At 44.3% G+C, this 16,229-nt stretch overlaps 1 protein-coding gene across 6 annotated transcripts in view; it reads left to right on the top strand.

Annotated features, from left to right (window-relative positions):
* The first annotated feature begins 383 nt into the window (after positions 1-383).
* MTAP (methylthioadenosine phosphorylase) overlaps positions 384-16,229 on the top strand; it is an 83,216-nt gene continuing 67,370 nt past the window's right edge. For 4 of the 6 annotated variants that reach the window (XR_013272167.1, XR_013272166.1, XR_013272165.1 and 1 more), the window contains exons 1-3: positions 385-547; positions 4,657-4,743; positions 14,499-14,557. Coding sequence is in view for 3 of the 6 variants with exons in the window: in XM_077475160.1 (XP_077331286.1) it covers positions 527-547; positions 4,657-4,743; positions 14,499-14,557 (167 nt within the window). In the remaining 3 variants the exon portion in view is untranslated. Of the gene's footprint in view, positions 548-4,656; positions 4,744-14,498; positions 14,558-16,229 lie in introns of all 6 variants that reach the window. The other 2 variants (XM_077475162.1, XM_077475163.1) reach the window with 2 other exon arrangements.

Below are 16,229 nucleotides of genomic sequence, written 5' to 3'. Positions count from 1 at the left end.
TGCGGGCTTCGCTTGCAGGTGTCACATAATATACTAGTATGCGATGCATACTAGCACATTATGCCTTTACTTTACAGGGAAGAAAAAAAGGGGGAAAAATAGAGTTTACTTCCTCTTTAAAACTGTAATTGTGTAACTTTTGGAAATGCCAATAAAAACGTGGCTGCACCAGTAAATTGTGGGTGTGGTGTGAGATTTTAATGTGATATAACTGCTCTCCTCCCCTTACCAAGCCCAGGGAACAGACCCTGGGAACTTGATACAGTTGCAAATATGCTTGTACAAAGCTTGTGATAGGATTTACAAACACGTTTACTTTCACCAGAAATAGTAGTTTTCTCTGTGCTCCATCCCCATATATAGTGAGGAGAAGTGTGCTGTATAGCGACATGCAGTGTGCAGTCCTCCCAGCCCCCTGAGGTGACTGATGATGTGTACAATGCTTCCGCCACTGCAGCGCTACTTCCTGGTCTAGGCGGTACACAGAAAGTCCGTTATCAGGAGAGCTTCGTGTCTGCTTCGTGCTATGGCTGTGCGCGCTGTGAAGGTTGGTGACGCCATTGTGAAATACATTCTGTTCCTTATTGTAGGGCGGAAGTGTACGGATTAGCAGTTTGTGTGACTGGTAGAGTCCGGAGAATGGAGCTCTCCGGGGGACTAACGCTGACTGGGAGCACACAGGCCATGCTGCCGCATTCATTCCGTACTGTCTCCTCATAGCACAGTACACTACACAGCACGGGCTCTCCTCACATTTCACTTCATAATACCAATAAGTTCCTATTATGTCCTGTATATAGGTGTGTGACTGTGCATTACTCGTCTGTGGAGTGTCTTCTGCTCCATGAACCCTCTCTTATTTCCCCTTCTGCACTTCACTGCATCCAATTTTCCTTTATTCAGAAATATGTTATGGCCTTCATACCGCCACTCCTGTGTTTAGCATTTTTACATGCAGAATTTATCAGAAAAATGGATTAAAAACTTGCATACCTCCCACATCACTGTTTCCTGCATTCATATCTCCCTGCTTTTAGGGCCCGTTCCCACGAGAGCCCTCGGGATGGTTCGCACGAGAGCCCGTTCCCACGAGAGCCCGAGGGACGGTTTGCACGACAGCCCGTTCCCACGAGAGCCTGAGGGCCGGTTCGCACGGGAGCCCGTGGGCCGGTTCCCATTAGAGCCCGTTCCCACGAGAGCCCGAGGGACAGTTCCCACGAGAGCCCGAGGGACGGTTTGCACGACAGCCCGTTCGCACGAGAGCCCGAGGGCCGCTTCGCACGAGAGCCCGTTCGCACAGGAGCCCGAGGGCCGGTTCGCACGGGAGCCCGAGGGCCGGCTCGCACGAGAGCCTGTTCCTACGAGAGCCCGAGGGCTGGTTCCCAAGAGAGCCCGTTCCCACGGGAGCCCGAGGGTCGTTTCGCACGGGGGCCCGAGGGTCGTTTCGCACGGGGGCCCGAGGGTCGTTTCGCACGGGGGCCCGAGGGTCGTTTCGCACGGGGGCCCGAGGGCCGGTTCGCACGGGGGCCCGAGGGCCGGTTCGTCCCAGAGCCCGAGGGCCGGTTCGTCCCAGAGCCCGAGAGCCGGTTCGCCCGAAAGCCCTTGGGCCGGTTCGCCCGAGAGCCCTTGGGCCTGTTCGCCCGTCATACAGAATCCAACCTCCACTAAAACCTGTGTGAATTAAGTCTTCCTCTGCTATAAAGATGAGCTCCGTTGTGTTCGCACAGTCCACATGCAGAGCTCTACAGGAAGTCGGCACTGCGCTGTGCTAATCACAGGCAGTGAAACATTGTCCCAATGCGCTGCTGCAGAGATCAGGAAATGTCTCGCTACTTGTGATTATCACAGCACGGTGCTGACTTCCTGGGGGGGGGCTCTGCACGTGGGCTGTGCGAACACGCCGGAGCCCACCCCTACTCTTCTGTGTCCAGTCATCAGACATAGTGCAGGGGACACTCTTGTCACACTACAGACTAGCTGTGAATATACAGCACGGATCCAGCAGCCAAGCTCCGCCCCTGGAGTCTCCGAGCTGCTGGAACTATTATCAAAGTATCAGAACATGCGGCTTTGGCCTTGTGTTGCCACCTGTCTGGGATTCACCTGGACAGTCTGGGTTTTGAATCATGTGTCCGAGTTTCAGGCAGACTAGAACCTGGACACATAATTCAGACTGGGTTGTGGCTCCCCAAGTAACCAAAATAGTCAAACACAAATCTGTTGCCATGCGGGAGCTGCAGGCGGCTGTCTGGGGGCAGGTTCGGCATCACCGGGGAAGCAGGGCGGTGATGTCAGCAAGAGCAATTTGGCCACACCCAATTTTAACTGAGGCCCGCTATGCACACCACATTACTCCTCTCCTTGGGACAACCAAAGGTGTCCCAAGCTGCTAAAGTGTTCAGGTTTGGCTTGAAGAAAAGTTGGCAGCGGGGGTTAAAAGTGGCCCGAAAGCGCTAAAACGATGGTAAAGTCCGCTAACGGACCCGCCGCCCCGTGTGAAAGCAGCCTTACAATCACTTTAAAGACTAAACCTTCTTCTGACACTTGTTACTTACAAATTTAAAATCAGTATTTTTTGCTAGAAAATTAGAACCCCCAAATATTACATATAATTGTTTTAGCAGAGACCCTAGAGGATAAAACGGTGGTCGTTGCAATATTTTATGTCACACTGTATTTTCGCAGCAGTCTTTGAAATGCAATTTTTTGAGGAAAAAATACATGTCAATGAATTTAAAAAAAAAAAACGAAACCGTAAAGTTAGCCAATTTTTTTGTATGATGTGAAAGATGATGTTATGCAGACAATGGTGATCTTTATTCAAAACAAAAATCCAGAATTGTGCAGCTCTAACACCTACTTTATATTTGTTACATTTGCTTGTTTGCGTAGCATAAGTAAAAAAAAATGCAGTTTACCTTATTTATATTCCCTTTCCTGGACTCTCCAGCAAAGAAAAGTCCTTTATATTCTCTTTTGTTTGAGTGGGCTGGGCAGCTGTGTTTGCTATTATTAATGCCGACTGTACTGTACAGCTCTTCTTTATTATCAAGTAATTACATCTCAATACTGTCTGCCATAATAAAGGTCTAAAGATGTAGGGACTGGTCTTCTTGCATTGTATGCTAATGAGGACAGATTTGGGACAGGCTCACTCTGACATTTTTCAAAAAACTTTGCACTCAACTATAACACCTCCTCCTGAGAAACCTCATAAAAGGTAAGAAATAAAAAAACAACAAACATATAATGGGGTTTTCTCAAATTTGACTACAAAGTCAAATCCCAGACTATTTAGTGTGTAATCTACAAATCCCTGTATCTGATATGGCAACAGAATATAGAAGAACATGAAATCTGGGTGCAAATCTGTTTGAGCTGGTCAGTCACTGGCACTGAAAGTGAGAAAAGATTCAACATTTTAGGCACTTGCCAGAACAGGGATAAACTGGGTAAATTTCTTTTGTGTCTAGAATACAGGAAGTAATCCTCCCAAATCGGACATGTATTAAAAAAATAAAATAAAAATCTTGACAGGAATTTTAACCCTTCCCCACTCAATTCAGCAAGCAGTGTCATCACCTCTATTTGAACTTTGATCCCCCTCTTGTAGTCCCTGTATTGGAGGGCTGGAGTGTGAGGAGAAGAAGCAGTACAAATAGCCAATCAGCTGATGTGCTGACAAGGGACACTGATGGGAATTAAAAGCAGAGTGAAAGGGAGTTGAGACCATCACTGTGTTGTTTCCCTTATCACTGTCCAGTTACAGGCTGGGGAGATTCCAGGATGATCTGGTCTCAGGGGAAGTATAATGCTGGCCATCACACTGAGGACATCTAGTGTGAAAAAAAAACTGTGAGGGAATCTCTGGATTAAAGATACAGTAAGAGTATAAGAGTATATTCCCAAAAGTTGTTTTTTTATTTTTTTATTTTATACTTTTACTAGGCTATTTATTATTTTGCTTTTGTTTGCTTGATATAGAAGATGTTGCTGGCTTTCCTACGATATTTGACTTTTGTGATAAAGTTCTTCATCAAGTGTTCAATTAAAATGTCTTTAATAAACATCTTTTGATCCAAACGTTGTTGTGCAAACCCCTTTAGGGCCGGTTCACACTGCAGGCGATGCGAGGCGACACCGACTTGCCTCGCCGCGACCTCAGCGGCAACTTGCAGATGACTTCTGTATAGAAGTCAATGCAAGTCGCCCCGAGGTCGCCCGAAAGTAGTACAGGAACCTTTTTTCTGAGTCGGAGCGACTCGAGTCGCTCCTCTCAGAACGGTTCCATTGTACAGAACGGGGGCGACTTGTCAGATCGAGGCGAGGCAAGTCGTGTCGCCTCGCATCGCCCGCAGTGTGAACCGGCTCTTAAGGTATCATTCACATGTGCATACTTAAGCATACACCCATGCGAGGGTCACATTTGTCCGCATTGATGCACAGGTGTTCTATGCATCCACATGCAGGCATCCCAGTTGACATGAATAGGACTGCATATTTGGGGATGCACAGAGCACCATCACATGGGTATGCACTTCAGTAAGCCCATGTGAACTAATGCCTAATGCGATTTGTGTAACTCGCACATTGTCTGTAGATTACCTGTCACCAGATGTGGAAATAATTAACTTGCATTTGTTTGTTTTTTAACAGATTGGAATAATTGGTGGCTCAGGACTAGATGATCCAGATATTTTGGAAGGGAGAACTGAGAAGTATGTTGATACACCGTTTGGCAAGGTATACACTTTTGCTGATCCAGAGATAATGAAGGTTTCTCAAATTTATATGTATGTAATTAAATGTTAAAGGGCTCTGCCATTTATTTTATTTTTTCAATTACTGTTGCTTCGTCACATTCGATTTTCACCACACAGTTGACTACACTGTTATTAAAGGAGAAGCGCAGGAAAAAAAACAAAAAAAAACAAAGCCCAACTTTTCCTCTCCCTAACTCCTTATATATGCAAAGCCAAAATGCACACCACCTTTTCTGCAGGTGCATAATTACAACCTCCCCTGATGAAGACAGCATCCTGTCCCGTGTGCTAGAAATCAGGGGGTTACTTAGGACTAAGTTGGAGAAGTTGCCTGCTTCCTAGAAACCGAGGATGCTAGGCAGGATGGGCCTCCTGCTTCCTAGCAACCGAGAGCTCTAGGCAGAAGGAGCTGTCTGCACCTTAGTAACCTAGGACACTAGGCAGAAGGGGCCACCTGCATCCTAGCAACCTGAACACTAGATGGCAGTGTCCTAACAAATAAGATACATTTATGCTGTACATGTGTAAATGTAAGCACAGACGTTACATGCGTATGTTGTGTGGGCAACATAGTTCAAATTATTTAATAGTATATTTATGATTAACCCATTTGTCATACCCATGCTCTTGGAATAATCCCCACACAGAGAGGATATTAAAGTAGTTGTAAACCTCAGACATATAATATTAACAAAGCATATCCCTCTATAGTATGTACGGTAGTATATCTCAATCCAGAACACTAAATGTAATTTCTTTCTGCTGCCTCATTCCTCTGCTGTCTGCATGAATCACTTTTCACAAGTTTTCTTGACACCAAGAGGTAAAAGGGTGGGGAGCTTCAGCCTGTGAGTGACAGCCTTTTGCCCCGTACACACGATCAGAATTTCGTCCAGCAAACGACTGATGAGAGCTTTCGGTCGGAAAATGCGATCGTGTGTATGCTCCATCGGAATTTTGCTTAGCGGAATTTCGGCCAGCAAAAGATTGAGAGCATGTTCTCAATTTCTCGGTCGGAAAAAGTTCCTATCCGAAAATACCTTTTGTGTGTATGCAATTCCGACGCAAATTCAAGTCAGATTCAACTACGAGATGGAAGCTATTGGCTACTGGCTATTGAACGTCCTTTTTCTAGTCCCGTTGTACGTCACTGCATTCTTGGAATTATGTGTGACTGCATGTATGCAAGACAGCTTGAGTGAAATCCCATTGAAATTCCATCGGGAAAACCATCGGAGCTTTTTCTTACCAAAATTCCGATTGTGTGTACGTGGCATTACCTTTGTTCCTGTGTGCTGTGTAAAGGGTGAGTATGTCCCTCCCCTCCAGTCATCTTCATATTCCCGCCCCGCGCTTTCTAAAAGCTCAGACAAGCTGTATAAATTCTGCATTTTTAAAGAAGAGAAGACTGCATGTAAACAGATACAGCTTGTTTAGGAGATTTGTTTCAGCTCTGCGTGAGGCCAGTCAATTCACTGGGTATATGTAAGGAGTTACAACCGCTTTGTTGAAATGTGTTTTATTTTTTTTCTGTGTAAGTCCATATACTCTGGACATGGTTATAATCTCTAGGAGCAGATTGCACAAAGCTATTGAGGATCCTAAAATGGTTAAACAATTCGAGAGATAATAGGGAAAGCTTGTGCACAGCAACAAACTTTCCAACTTCCTGCTATGTTAACTTCACTCTCACTCACAGCAGCTTCAGCCCTGAGGCCCCATTCACACCCGAACGTAGCATTTTTCAGGCAGAAAATCGTGCGATTTTACAGCGATTTGCAGCGTTATTTGTTTTTGTGCAGGGCAAAAGGTCACCAATGTAAAAAGAACAAAAACTCCCAAATCTGCCCGATTTGAGCGACAAAAAAGGGTCCAGAACTTATTTGAGCTTCAGGCGTTTGGCTTCAGGCGACATGGAGTGGAGATGTGAACCATCTCCATTGAGAATAATGGACTTTTTCCCCTCCAGCGTTTTGTAGCTTCAGGCTTCAAGCTACAAAATGCTGAGGTGTGAATGGGGCCTTAGGAGATGATGTCTCTTAGATTGTAAGCTCCAACTAGCAGGGCCCTCTGATTTCTACTCTATGAAATTGTATTGCAATTGTACTGTCTGCCCTTATGTTTTAAAGTGCTGAATAAACTGTTGCCGCTATATAAATCCTGTATTCTAATGATATATATGTTAGTGTTAGAGGTAGTGTAATAACAGTCATAGAACTCAGAACATAGTACTGGAAAATACCCAATATCTAAAATACGCTTTTGTTTATCAACCATACAACTCTAACTTGTGCATCAAAATCAACACGTATTCGGGGTCCCTGCAATTGGGATAGCTTGCACCAAATTCAAGTACAAGTTCTAGACAGGTACATGAATTTGCTGCATCACTTTGACAACACACAAGAGACCCAAAATCTGTCTGCGCCAGTCTTTATGAATTTCAGTTATTGAACGTTAAACAAATGTATTTTTTACATTTAGGTCTCCTAAGTATGAAAAAAAATGATATTCAGAGTATTCGGAATTCTCTACAAACGATCGGACAAAGTCCGATCGGATCATGTTGTTGGAAAATTTTATATCCAGCTCTCAAACTTTGTTGGTCGGACATTCCGACAGAAAAAGTCAGATGAAGCCCACACACGGTCAGATTATCCGACAACACAGTCCGATCGGACATTTTCCGTCGGAATGCCCGACCGTGTGTACAAGGGCTAAGGGTCTGCTCACACCTATGCAGGTGTGAGGGAGCACTTGAGCATTTCTGTGTTGCATCTAGGGCAGCCCTAGAGGGGGTAACAAGGGCATGTGCGCATTAGCAGGGTGTGTGTATGCCATTTAGAATTAATGGTACTACCTTTCATTTGCAGAAGGGTGTTTTTGTGTGTTGTGGGAAATAATTTTGCATGCATTTTTGGAATACACTTGTGAACCTAGCTTAAAGGTTTGACATAATCACAACGTTTTTTTATTTTGCCTGGTCATACTCGGATTAGACTGAACATTATTTGCTTCCTTGCAAGAATTTTATTTCTTTGGTTTGGGTCCCTTGGACTTATTTAGACTTTCCATTTCTGTTGGCATTGGGCGTTGTAAGCATTGCCAGTGGGAATACTGATATTTTGGGAGCAGCTATTAATGTTATGTCCAGAAAGTTTATTTTTGCAATGAACACACTGTGAGGGTCCGTTCACACAGGGGCAACTCAGATCCGACTTCAGGTCGCCCCTAGTCGCCTCAGGTCGGACAACATTTAAAAATCAATGTAAGTGAATGAGAGCCGTCTTAATGCACGCTTCTGAAGTCGCTCCGACTTCAGAAAAGTTTCCTGTACTACTTGAATCCGACTTGTAGGCGACCGGTACCCATTGATTTCAATGGAGGTCGTCTCCAAGTCGGATCTCCGTCTATACGGAGGCGACTCTGACAGCATTATCAGCTCTCAAGAGGGAACTCCACGCCAAATTTCTGAAAAAGAAACCCTTAGGTCTGGTATGGTTTCTAAGGGGAACCCGCTACGCCAAAAAAAAACGGCGTGGGGGTCCCCCCAGATCCATACCAGACCCTTATCTGAGCACGCTACCCGGCCGGCCAGGAAAGGGGGTGGGGACGAGCGAGCGCCCCCTCCTGAGCCGTACCAGGCAGCGTGCCCTCAACATGGAGGGTGCCTTGGGGAAGGGGGCCCCCCCACCCCAAAGCACCTTGTCCCCATGTTGATGAGGACAAGGGCCTCTTCCCGACAACCCTGGCCGTTGGTTGTCGGGGTCTGCGGGCGGGGGGCTTATCGTAATCCGGGAGCCCCTTTTAATAAGGGGGCCCCCGGATACCGGCCCCCCACCCTATGTGAATGAGTATGGGGTACAATGTACCGCTACCCATTCACCTGTGAAAAACATTTACAAAAAAACGCAACCCACAAGGGTTAAAATAAATTATTGCACAGCTCCGGGGGTCTTCCGTCTTCTCGCCGGACTCCTCCGATATCTTCTGCTAGCTCTTTTGCTAGCGGAGGAGCCCGGCTTTCTTCTTCGTCGCCGCCGCCCTCTTCTTCTGACTTCTGGGGTCTTGTCCCCCTCTTCGGTTCTTCTTGCCGCCCATTCTTCTTCTTCTTCTGGAGATGTTGACTCGACGCTCTCTCCGGCCGCAATGCCAGAGACGCGGTGCGTGGCGACTTATATAGGGACAAGGGGCGGGGTCACCGGTTGATGTCACATGGTGACCCCGCCCCCTTACGATGTCACAGTCCCAGCATCCTCCGGGACTGTGGCATTGTAAGGGGGCCGGGTCACCAACAGACCCCAACAACCAACGGCCAGGGTTGTCGGGAAGAGGCCCTTCTCCTCATCAACATGGGGACAAGGTGCTTTGGGGTGGGGGGGCCGAGCGGCCCCCCTTCCCCAAGGCACCCCCCCATGTTGAGGGCACGCGGCCTGGTACGGCTCAGGAGGGGGCGCTCGCTCGTCCCCACCCCCTTTCCTGGCCGGCCGGGTAGCGTGCTCAGATAAGGGTCTGGTATGGATCTGGGGGGAACCCCCACGCCGTTTTTTTTCGGCATGGGGGTTCCCCTTCGAATCCATACCAGACCTAAGGGCCTGGTATGCTCTCGGAGGGGGAACCCACGCCAAATTTTTTTCATAAATTTGGCGTGGAGTTCCCCCTTCAGAGCTCATTCTCTGATTGGCCACGGCAAAAGTCGCCTGGCCTGGGGCGACTTAAAGTCGTGTTGTAAGTCACCCCAGATCTTGTTCAAGTCGTCTCCAAGTTGCCTCACAAAGTCGTCCTGGAAGTCGTGTCGCCCCTGTGTGAATGGACCCTTAGTCGCTGAAATCTCCTATCGCCATTCTTTTCAATAACACTTGTAACATTTCTATATTTGTATATTTAAAAATATTTCATGTTATTGATTTAGTTCATGCACCTGTGAGGGCCGCGTTTGCCCAAACAGGATGCACAGGTTCCATGCATTTGTGTGCAGGCAGTCCCATTTATGTCTACTGGGAGCAGTGACTGCATGAACACAGCCTCAGCTTCCAATTTGACAACCGTATGTGTTGCAGTGCATGACCCAGAACTCACACTGTGCATTTGGGGAAACACACCTTCACAGATGTCAAATTGGAAACAGCGGCTGTATCCATACTTTCAAAGCTGCTGGCTGCCTGTGAATTTGTATCACTTCTGGGTAGGTCACATGACTGAACTTTTGTGTTGCATTTTAACTACACAGACTCAGATAAAAAAAAAAAAAAACACTTTATATTATATAGTATATGTTTATTTAAAATAACAATATAAGACTGTCCCCACAGTATCGGAAGCTTGCCTGTATATGTGTCACAAAAAAGCTGTTGCAGTTCTAGTCATCATTGGTGTTTATTAGCTAAGAAGAATTATAAGGGCATATTGAGCAAGTAATGCAGAAGAAATTCCAGAGTGTCTAGCTATAACAACTAAATATAACTTGTATTAGTATTTCATAAGGCCTAAAACCATTTTTTAGTATAGTATCGTTATGTCGAGAGCCGCCCAAGTCCTCAATATAGGAATGAACCTCTTCTGACAAACCCAGCAACCATAATAGTTAGCCTTTGAGTTAGCTCATATACGTTCTATGTGCACAGCACCATCTAGTGTTTGCTAGATATTAATGTGAATTGTAAACCCTTTTTAAAAAAAAAATGTTATAGCATGTTCTACTTACCTGCATTGTATAGTGGTTTTGCACAGAGCAGCCCTGATCTTTCTCTTCTAGGGTCCTCCACTGGCCCTCCTACTCTTCTTTGTGTGCCAACATAGGAAGCGGCTTCTTATGATGGCACACCTGCGGGCTCGATCCTGAGTTGTACTGTCTGCGTCCATAGACAGACAGTGGAGCTCAGTTCCACCCCTCGCTCCCTCTTCAGAAGATTTGATTGATAGTGGCGGTAGCCAGTGGTATCAATCTGCCGTGTGAGGCAGGGGCTGCGGAGGGACATAGAATCTTGCGTTTTTCAGGCGTTATTTTTTTTGCGGTTTTGCAGCTTTTTAAAAGGGTTTTAGAAGCATATTGCAAGTGTTTTACAGCTTCAGGCATTTTTGTTCAGCCAATAGAAAGCACTAGGGGGAGGAGAGCGAGAGAAAAGTAGGGGAGGAGAGCTGCTGTTAAAACGCACAAGTCAGGCGTTTCTATTGAAGTCTATGAGGCCGAAAACGCTTGTAATTTGCCAAAAAGAAGCTTGTGTACTTTTTTGAGTGACAGGCGAAAGAAAGCTCAGATGTGAACAGGGGCTATTGAAATAAATGGGATTTGTCTTGTTGAGTGTTTTAGAGCTTCAAGTAGAAAATCACTCAGGTGTGAACAGGATCTCGGGTAAAAAAGCTTCTGCCTTTTACAATCACTTTAATCTTATGAGCTCCTAATGATCTACAATTTTTTATGTAGTTGTCTGATACAGTATTTCTTGAGGAATATGGAGAGAAGCTAAATATTTCCCTTTTTTTTTCTGCCTTTTTTAAAGGTGGGCATATCCCTTTCAGTCATGTGCTTAGCCCATACTTTAATACCAGATTTGATCACAGTACTGCAAATACAATATGAAATTGCAGCTCTCTGTCCAGAGAAATTGTAGCTAGCTGCTGGAGGAGAAACTCAGTCCCATTGTTGTACAAGGGAAATTTCAGTTTTAACCACTTGCCGACCAGGTTGGCACGTCTGCATGAATCGCCGTAGGTGTACATCGGACAATTTCAGAGCAATTGGGGGCATGCGTGCCTGTGACGCCAGAGCTGATTGCGCATGGCTGGCAGCCGCAATGTCTTCCGGCCACTCGCGATCACTCCACAGAGAGCTAGAATGAGAATCTGTGTATGTAAACAAACAGATCCCTACTCTGGCAGGGAAGTAGAGAGAGACATGCTGTTATTAGTGATCACGAACAGCGATCTCTCTTTTCTTCCAGTCAGTACACTGCCCAAACAGTTAGAAACACTTCCCTAGGGAACACTTAACCTTTTGATCACCCTCTAGTGTTAACCCCTTCCCTGCCTTTTCCCTGCCAGTGACATTTATACAGTAATCTGTGGCTATTTTTAGCTCTGATCGCTGTATAAATCGATTATCACTTGTCCCAAAAAAGTGTCCAATCTGTCCGTCGCAGTGTTGCAGTCCCACTAAAAATTGCAGATCACCGCCATTACTAGAAAAAAATAATAATAAAAATGCCATAAATCTATCCCCTATTTTGTAGACGTTGTAACTTTTGCACAAATCAATTAATATACGCTTATTGCAACAAAAAAAACATTGTAACAATTTGTCAATGGAATACACTTTGTGTGAAAAAAGTTTAACCACTTAAACACTAAACCTTTTTCTGACATTTGCTGATTTCAAGTACATTTTTTATTTATTTTTTGCTAGAAAATTACTTAAAACCTCCAAACATTATATATATTATTTTAGTAGACACCTTAGAGAATAAAATTATGGTTGTTGCAATATTTTATGTCACACTGTATTTGCACAGCGGTCTTTCAAATGCATTTTTTTTATTACTTTAATTAATAATTAAAAAAAAAAACTGACCAGTAAAGTTAGCCCATTTTTTTTGTATAATGTGAAAGATTTTATGTTGCAATAATCGTGATCTTTTAATTCTAAGTAAACAAATCGTGATTCTCATTTTGGCCAAAATCATGCAGCTCTACCTAAACTGATGTAGAAATCATTTTTTTTTTTTTTTTTATCGCAAAAAATGGCCTGGTCATTAAGAGGGCAAATCCTTCCAGGTCATTAAATGCCCCCCAAAGGAGAAAAAACTGATTAAAATATAAAGACCGTTTTTTCTACCCCACTTTTTGTTTAGTTCAAGAAGAGTTGCTCGAAATGTAACTTGTATCTAAGTAGGGACTTGCAGTGAGCCAGTCACAGACAGGTAAATTAGAGTTTTGTGAGCATTTTGTAGGTTCATATCTTCCAGAACAGTTTCTCTTATTTATATAATGCCTCAACCAGGGCCGGACTTGAAAAAATGTCAAACCAGACCCTTAGCATTATTATACCAACCCAACATCAAAACCATCATAACATCATTATTTCCATGTGTCCATCTTCAAGGGGCACCCCAGGAACATGGGGGGGACCTCTGGTTTCCAGAGAGCACCTTCCACAGAAAGAATGGGGGGGGTTACTGATATAAAGGGGAAACTTTTCTTTCAGTCCCCCCTTAAATTATTGTATTCACTCCTCCCCCTCAGACTTGCCTGCCGGTGCTGTCACTGACCTCCTCTCAGGTGCACTGTGCAGGGCTCAGTTAGACGGCTCCAGGTTGGTGACTGGTTTTATCCTATAATCTCCTTTCCACAGTCCACACGTTTTACTTCTCCCATGATCCCCATCCTGTCGGCACTCCCACTCTTGGCTCCTCTCCAGACTCCCCCCTCAGAGACTGCAGACATGATATAAGACAAGAGATGGTCAGAGGTTGCGAACATGGCACAAGAGATGGCTAGAGACTTGGGACAGGATACAAGAGATGGTCAGAGTTTGCGAACATGGCACAAGAGATGGCTAGAGACTTGGGACAGGATACAAGAGATGGTCAGAGGTTGCGAACATGGCACAAGAGATGGCTAGAGACTTGGGACAGGATACAAGAGATGGTCAGAGGTTGCGAACATGGCACAAGAGATGGCTAGAGACTTGGGACAGGATACAAGAGATGGTCAGAGGTTGCGAACATGGCACAAGAGATGGCTAGAGACTTGGGACAGGATACAAGAGATGGTCAGAGGTTGCGAACATGGCACAAGAGATGGCTAGAGACTTGGGACAGGATACAAGAGATGGTCAGAGGTTGCGAACATGGCACAAGAGATGGCTAGAGACTTGGGACAGGATACAAGAGATGGTCAGAGGTTGCGGACATAATACAAGAGATGGTCAGAGGTTGCAGACATGTGGATTAACTCTGGTGCGTGCCACATCCCTATTAGATCAAATTACCAAATGTATTCCTCATATGGGATTTTAAGACCCCTTTCACACTGATGGGCTTTACATGCGTTTTGGCGCTAAAAATAGCACCTGCAAAGCGCCTGTTAAGTGCCTCTCCTGTCACTCCAGCCCGAGGGCTTTCACACTGGAGCGGTGCGCTGACAGGATGTTGGAAAAAGTCCTGCAAGCAGCATCTTTGGTAAAAATGCCCTGCCCACTGAAATGAATGGGCAGTGCTGCTGAATCACCTGCAAAGCGATTCGGCAGTGGCGCTTTGCAGGCGCTATTAACACCTTCGACCGATAACGGGGGTGAAAAGCGCCCCCCCCCCCCACTAGCGGCCCGAAAAGCGCCACTAAAATTAGCCGATACCTTCACTGCCCCAGTGTGAAAGTAGCCTTAAGGCATTATATAATATATATTTTAAGTATCTATGTGCTATTAATTGCCTTTAAAGTCCCATGCAGGGAATACATTTGGTAATCTGCTTGTGTATGTGGGGACCCCCAGGCATTGTGAAGATCATATGTAGTTGCAGCAAGGAGCAGGAGCCTTTTTCGGGAATGTTAAAACTTTCTACAGGTTCCCTTTAAACAAAACAGCAGTCACTTGGGAACTGTTTAAAGAAATTATTAATGAGATTCATTGCCTAAATACCAGTGCATTCCAGACACGTCACAGTAAAATCACTCATATTTTATACCAAGCGATGTTTGTGAAATCAATAAACAATGCTTTTTTTTTTTTTCCCCTTCAAGCCATCTGATGCCTTGGTCTTAGGAAAGATTAAGAATGTGGACTGTGTGTTACTTGCAAGGTAACTTTAAAGTATATTTCCTATATCATGTTCATGACTAAAATAATGCAAGTTATACACGTCTTTCAAATATTTTAATTATTTTTAGTCTGGTAAATCTTTACTTTGATTTTAGTATTTAAAATTCACTGCTTGGAGACAATAGGTGGCCAGAACACATTTAATTATCCAGGGTTTACTGCAATGCTTTGAGTATGGAGTGGAAAAGCAGGATTAAAAAAAATAAAATAAAAAATAGAAACACGTGGCGTTAAAGGCATTTGAGGAGGTGCAGACACACAAACCCTCTTCTAGAGCTGCATGATCCTGGCCAAAATGAGAATCACAATTTTTTTGCTTAGAATAAACCACGATTCTTGTGGCATAAAATCTTTCACGTTATACAAAAAAAAATTAGGTTAACTTTACTGGTTAGTTTTTTTTTTTTTTTTTCATTAAAGTGTCATTTTTTCCCCCCCAAAAATATATATATATAATGTTTGGGGGGTTCTAAGTAATTTTCTAGAAAAAAAAAATATTTAACTTGAAACGAACAAATGTCATAAAAAGGTTAAGTGGTTTAACCACTTTCAGACCGGACCATTTTGCTGGTCAATGACCAGAGGTCTTTTTACAATTTGGCACTGCGCTGCTTTAACTGGTAATTGCGCGGTCATGCAATGTTGTACCCAAACAAAATTTGCGTACTTTTCTTCCCACAAATAGAGCTTTCTTTTGATGGTATTTGATTGCCTCTGCGATTTTAATTTTTTGCGATATAAACGTAAAAAGACCGCAAATTTTGAAAAAAAAAAGATATTTTCTACTTTTTGTTATTAGAAAAATCCAATAAACTCAATTTTAGTCATACATTTAGGCCAAAATGTATTCAGCCACATGTCTTTGGTAAAAAAAAAGTCAATAACTGTATATTTATTGGTTTGCGCAAAAGTTGTCACATCTACAAACTAAGGTACGTTTTCTGGAATTTACGCAGCTTTTAGTTTACGACTGCCTATCTCATTTCTTGAGGTGCTAGAATGGCAGGGCAGTACAAAACCCCCCCAAATGACCCCATTTTGGAAAGTAGACCCCCTAAGGAAATTGATAAGAGGCATGTTGAGCCCATTGAATATTTTATTTTTTTGCCTCAAGCGATTGAATAATGACAAAAAAAAAATATTTTTTTTTTTTACACAAAGTTGTCACTTAATGATATATTGCTCACACATGCTATGGGCATATGTGAAATGACACCCCAAAATAAGTTCTGCTGCTTCTCCTGAGTACGGGGATACCACATATGTGGGACTTTTTGGGAGCCTAGCCGCGTACGGGGCCCCGAAATCCAAGCACCGCCTTCAGGCTTTCTAAGGGCGTAAATTTTTGACTTCACTCCTCACTACCTATTACAGTTTTGAAGGCCATAAAATGCCAAGATGGCACAAACCCCCCCAAATGACCCCATTTTGGAAAGTGGACACCCCTAAATTTAGGGGTACACTAGTGAGACTCACAGGTAAAAAAGCACCTAGGCTGTCAGCGACTGTATCAAAACGCTACAAGAAAAACTGTTAGCGATCGCAGGGATCAGGCCTGACTCTGCGAACGCTGCAGTTATGCGTGTTGTGTTTTGTAAGTGACAGTGATCGATCGATACTGCACTTGGGTGGGCTGGTCTGGGCTTGGCGGA

This window comes from Lithobates pipiens, unplaced genomic scaffold (genome assembly GCF_037356315.1).
Source record: "Lithobates pipiens isolate NorthernLeopardFrog02 unplaced genomic scaffold, aLitPip1_a1.2 Scaffold_13, whole genome shotgun sequence".
Lineage (NCBI taxonomy): Eukaryota > Metazoa > Chordata > Amphibia > Anura > Ranidae > Lithobates > Lithobates pipiens.
Note: the sequence above shows the minus strand (reverse complement) of the source record. Positions and strands in the feature narration are given on the sequence as shown.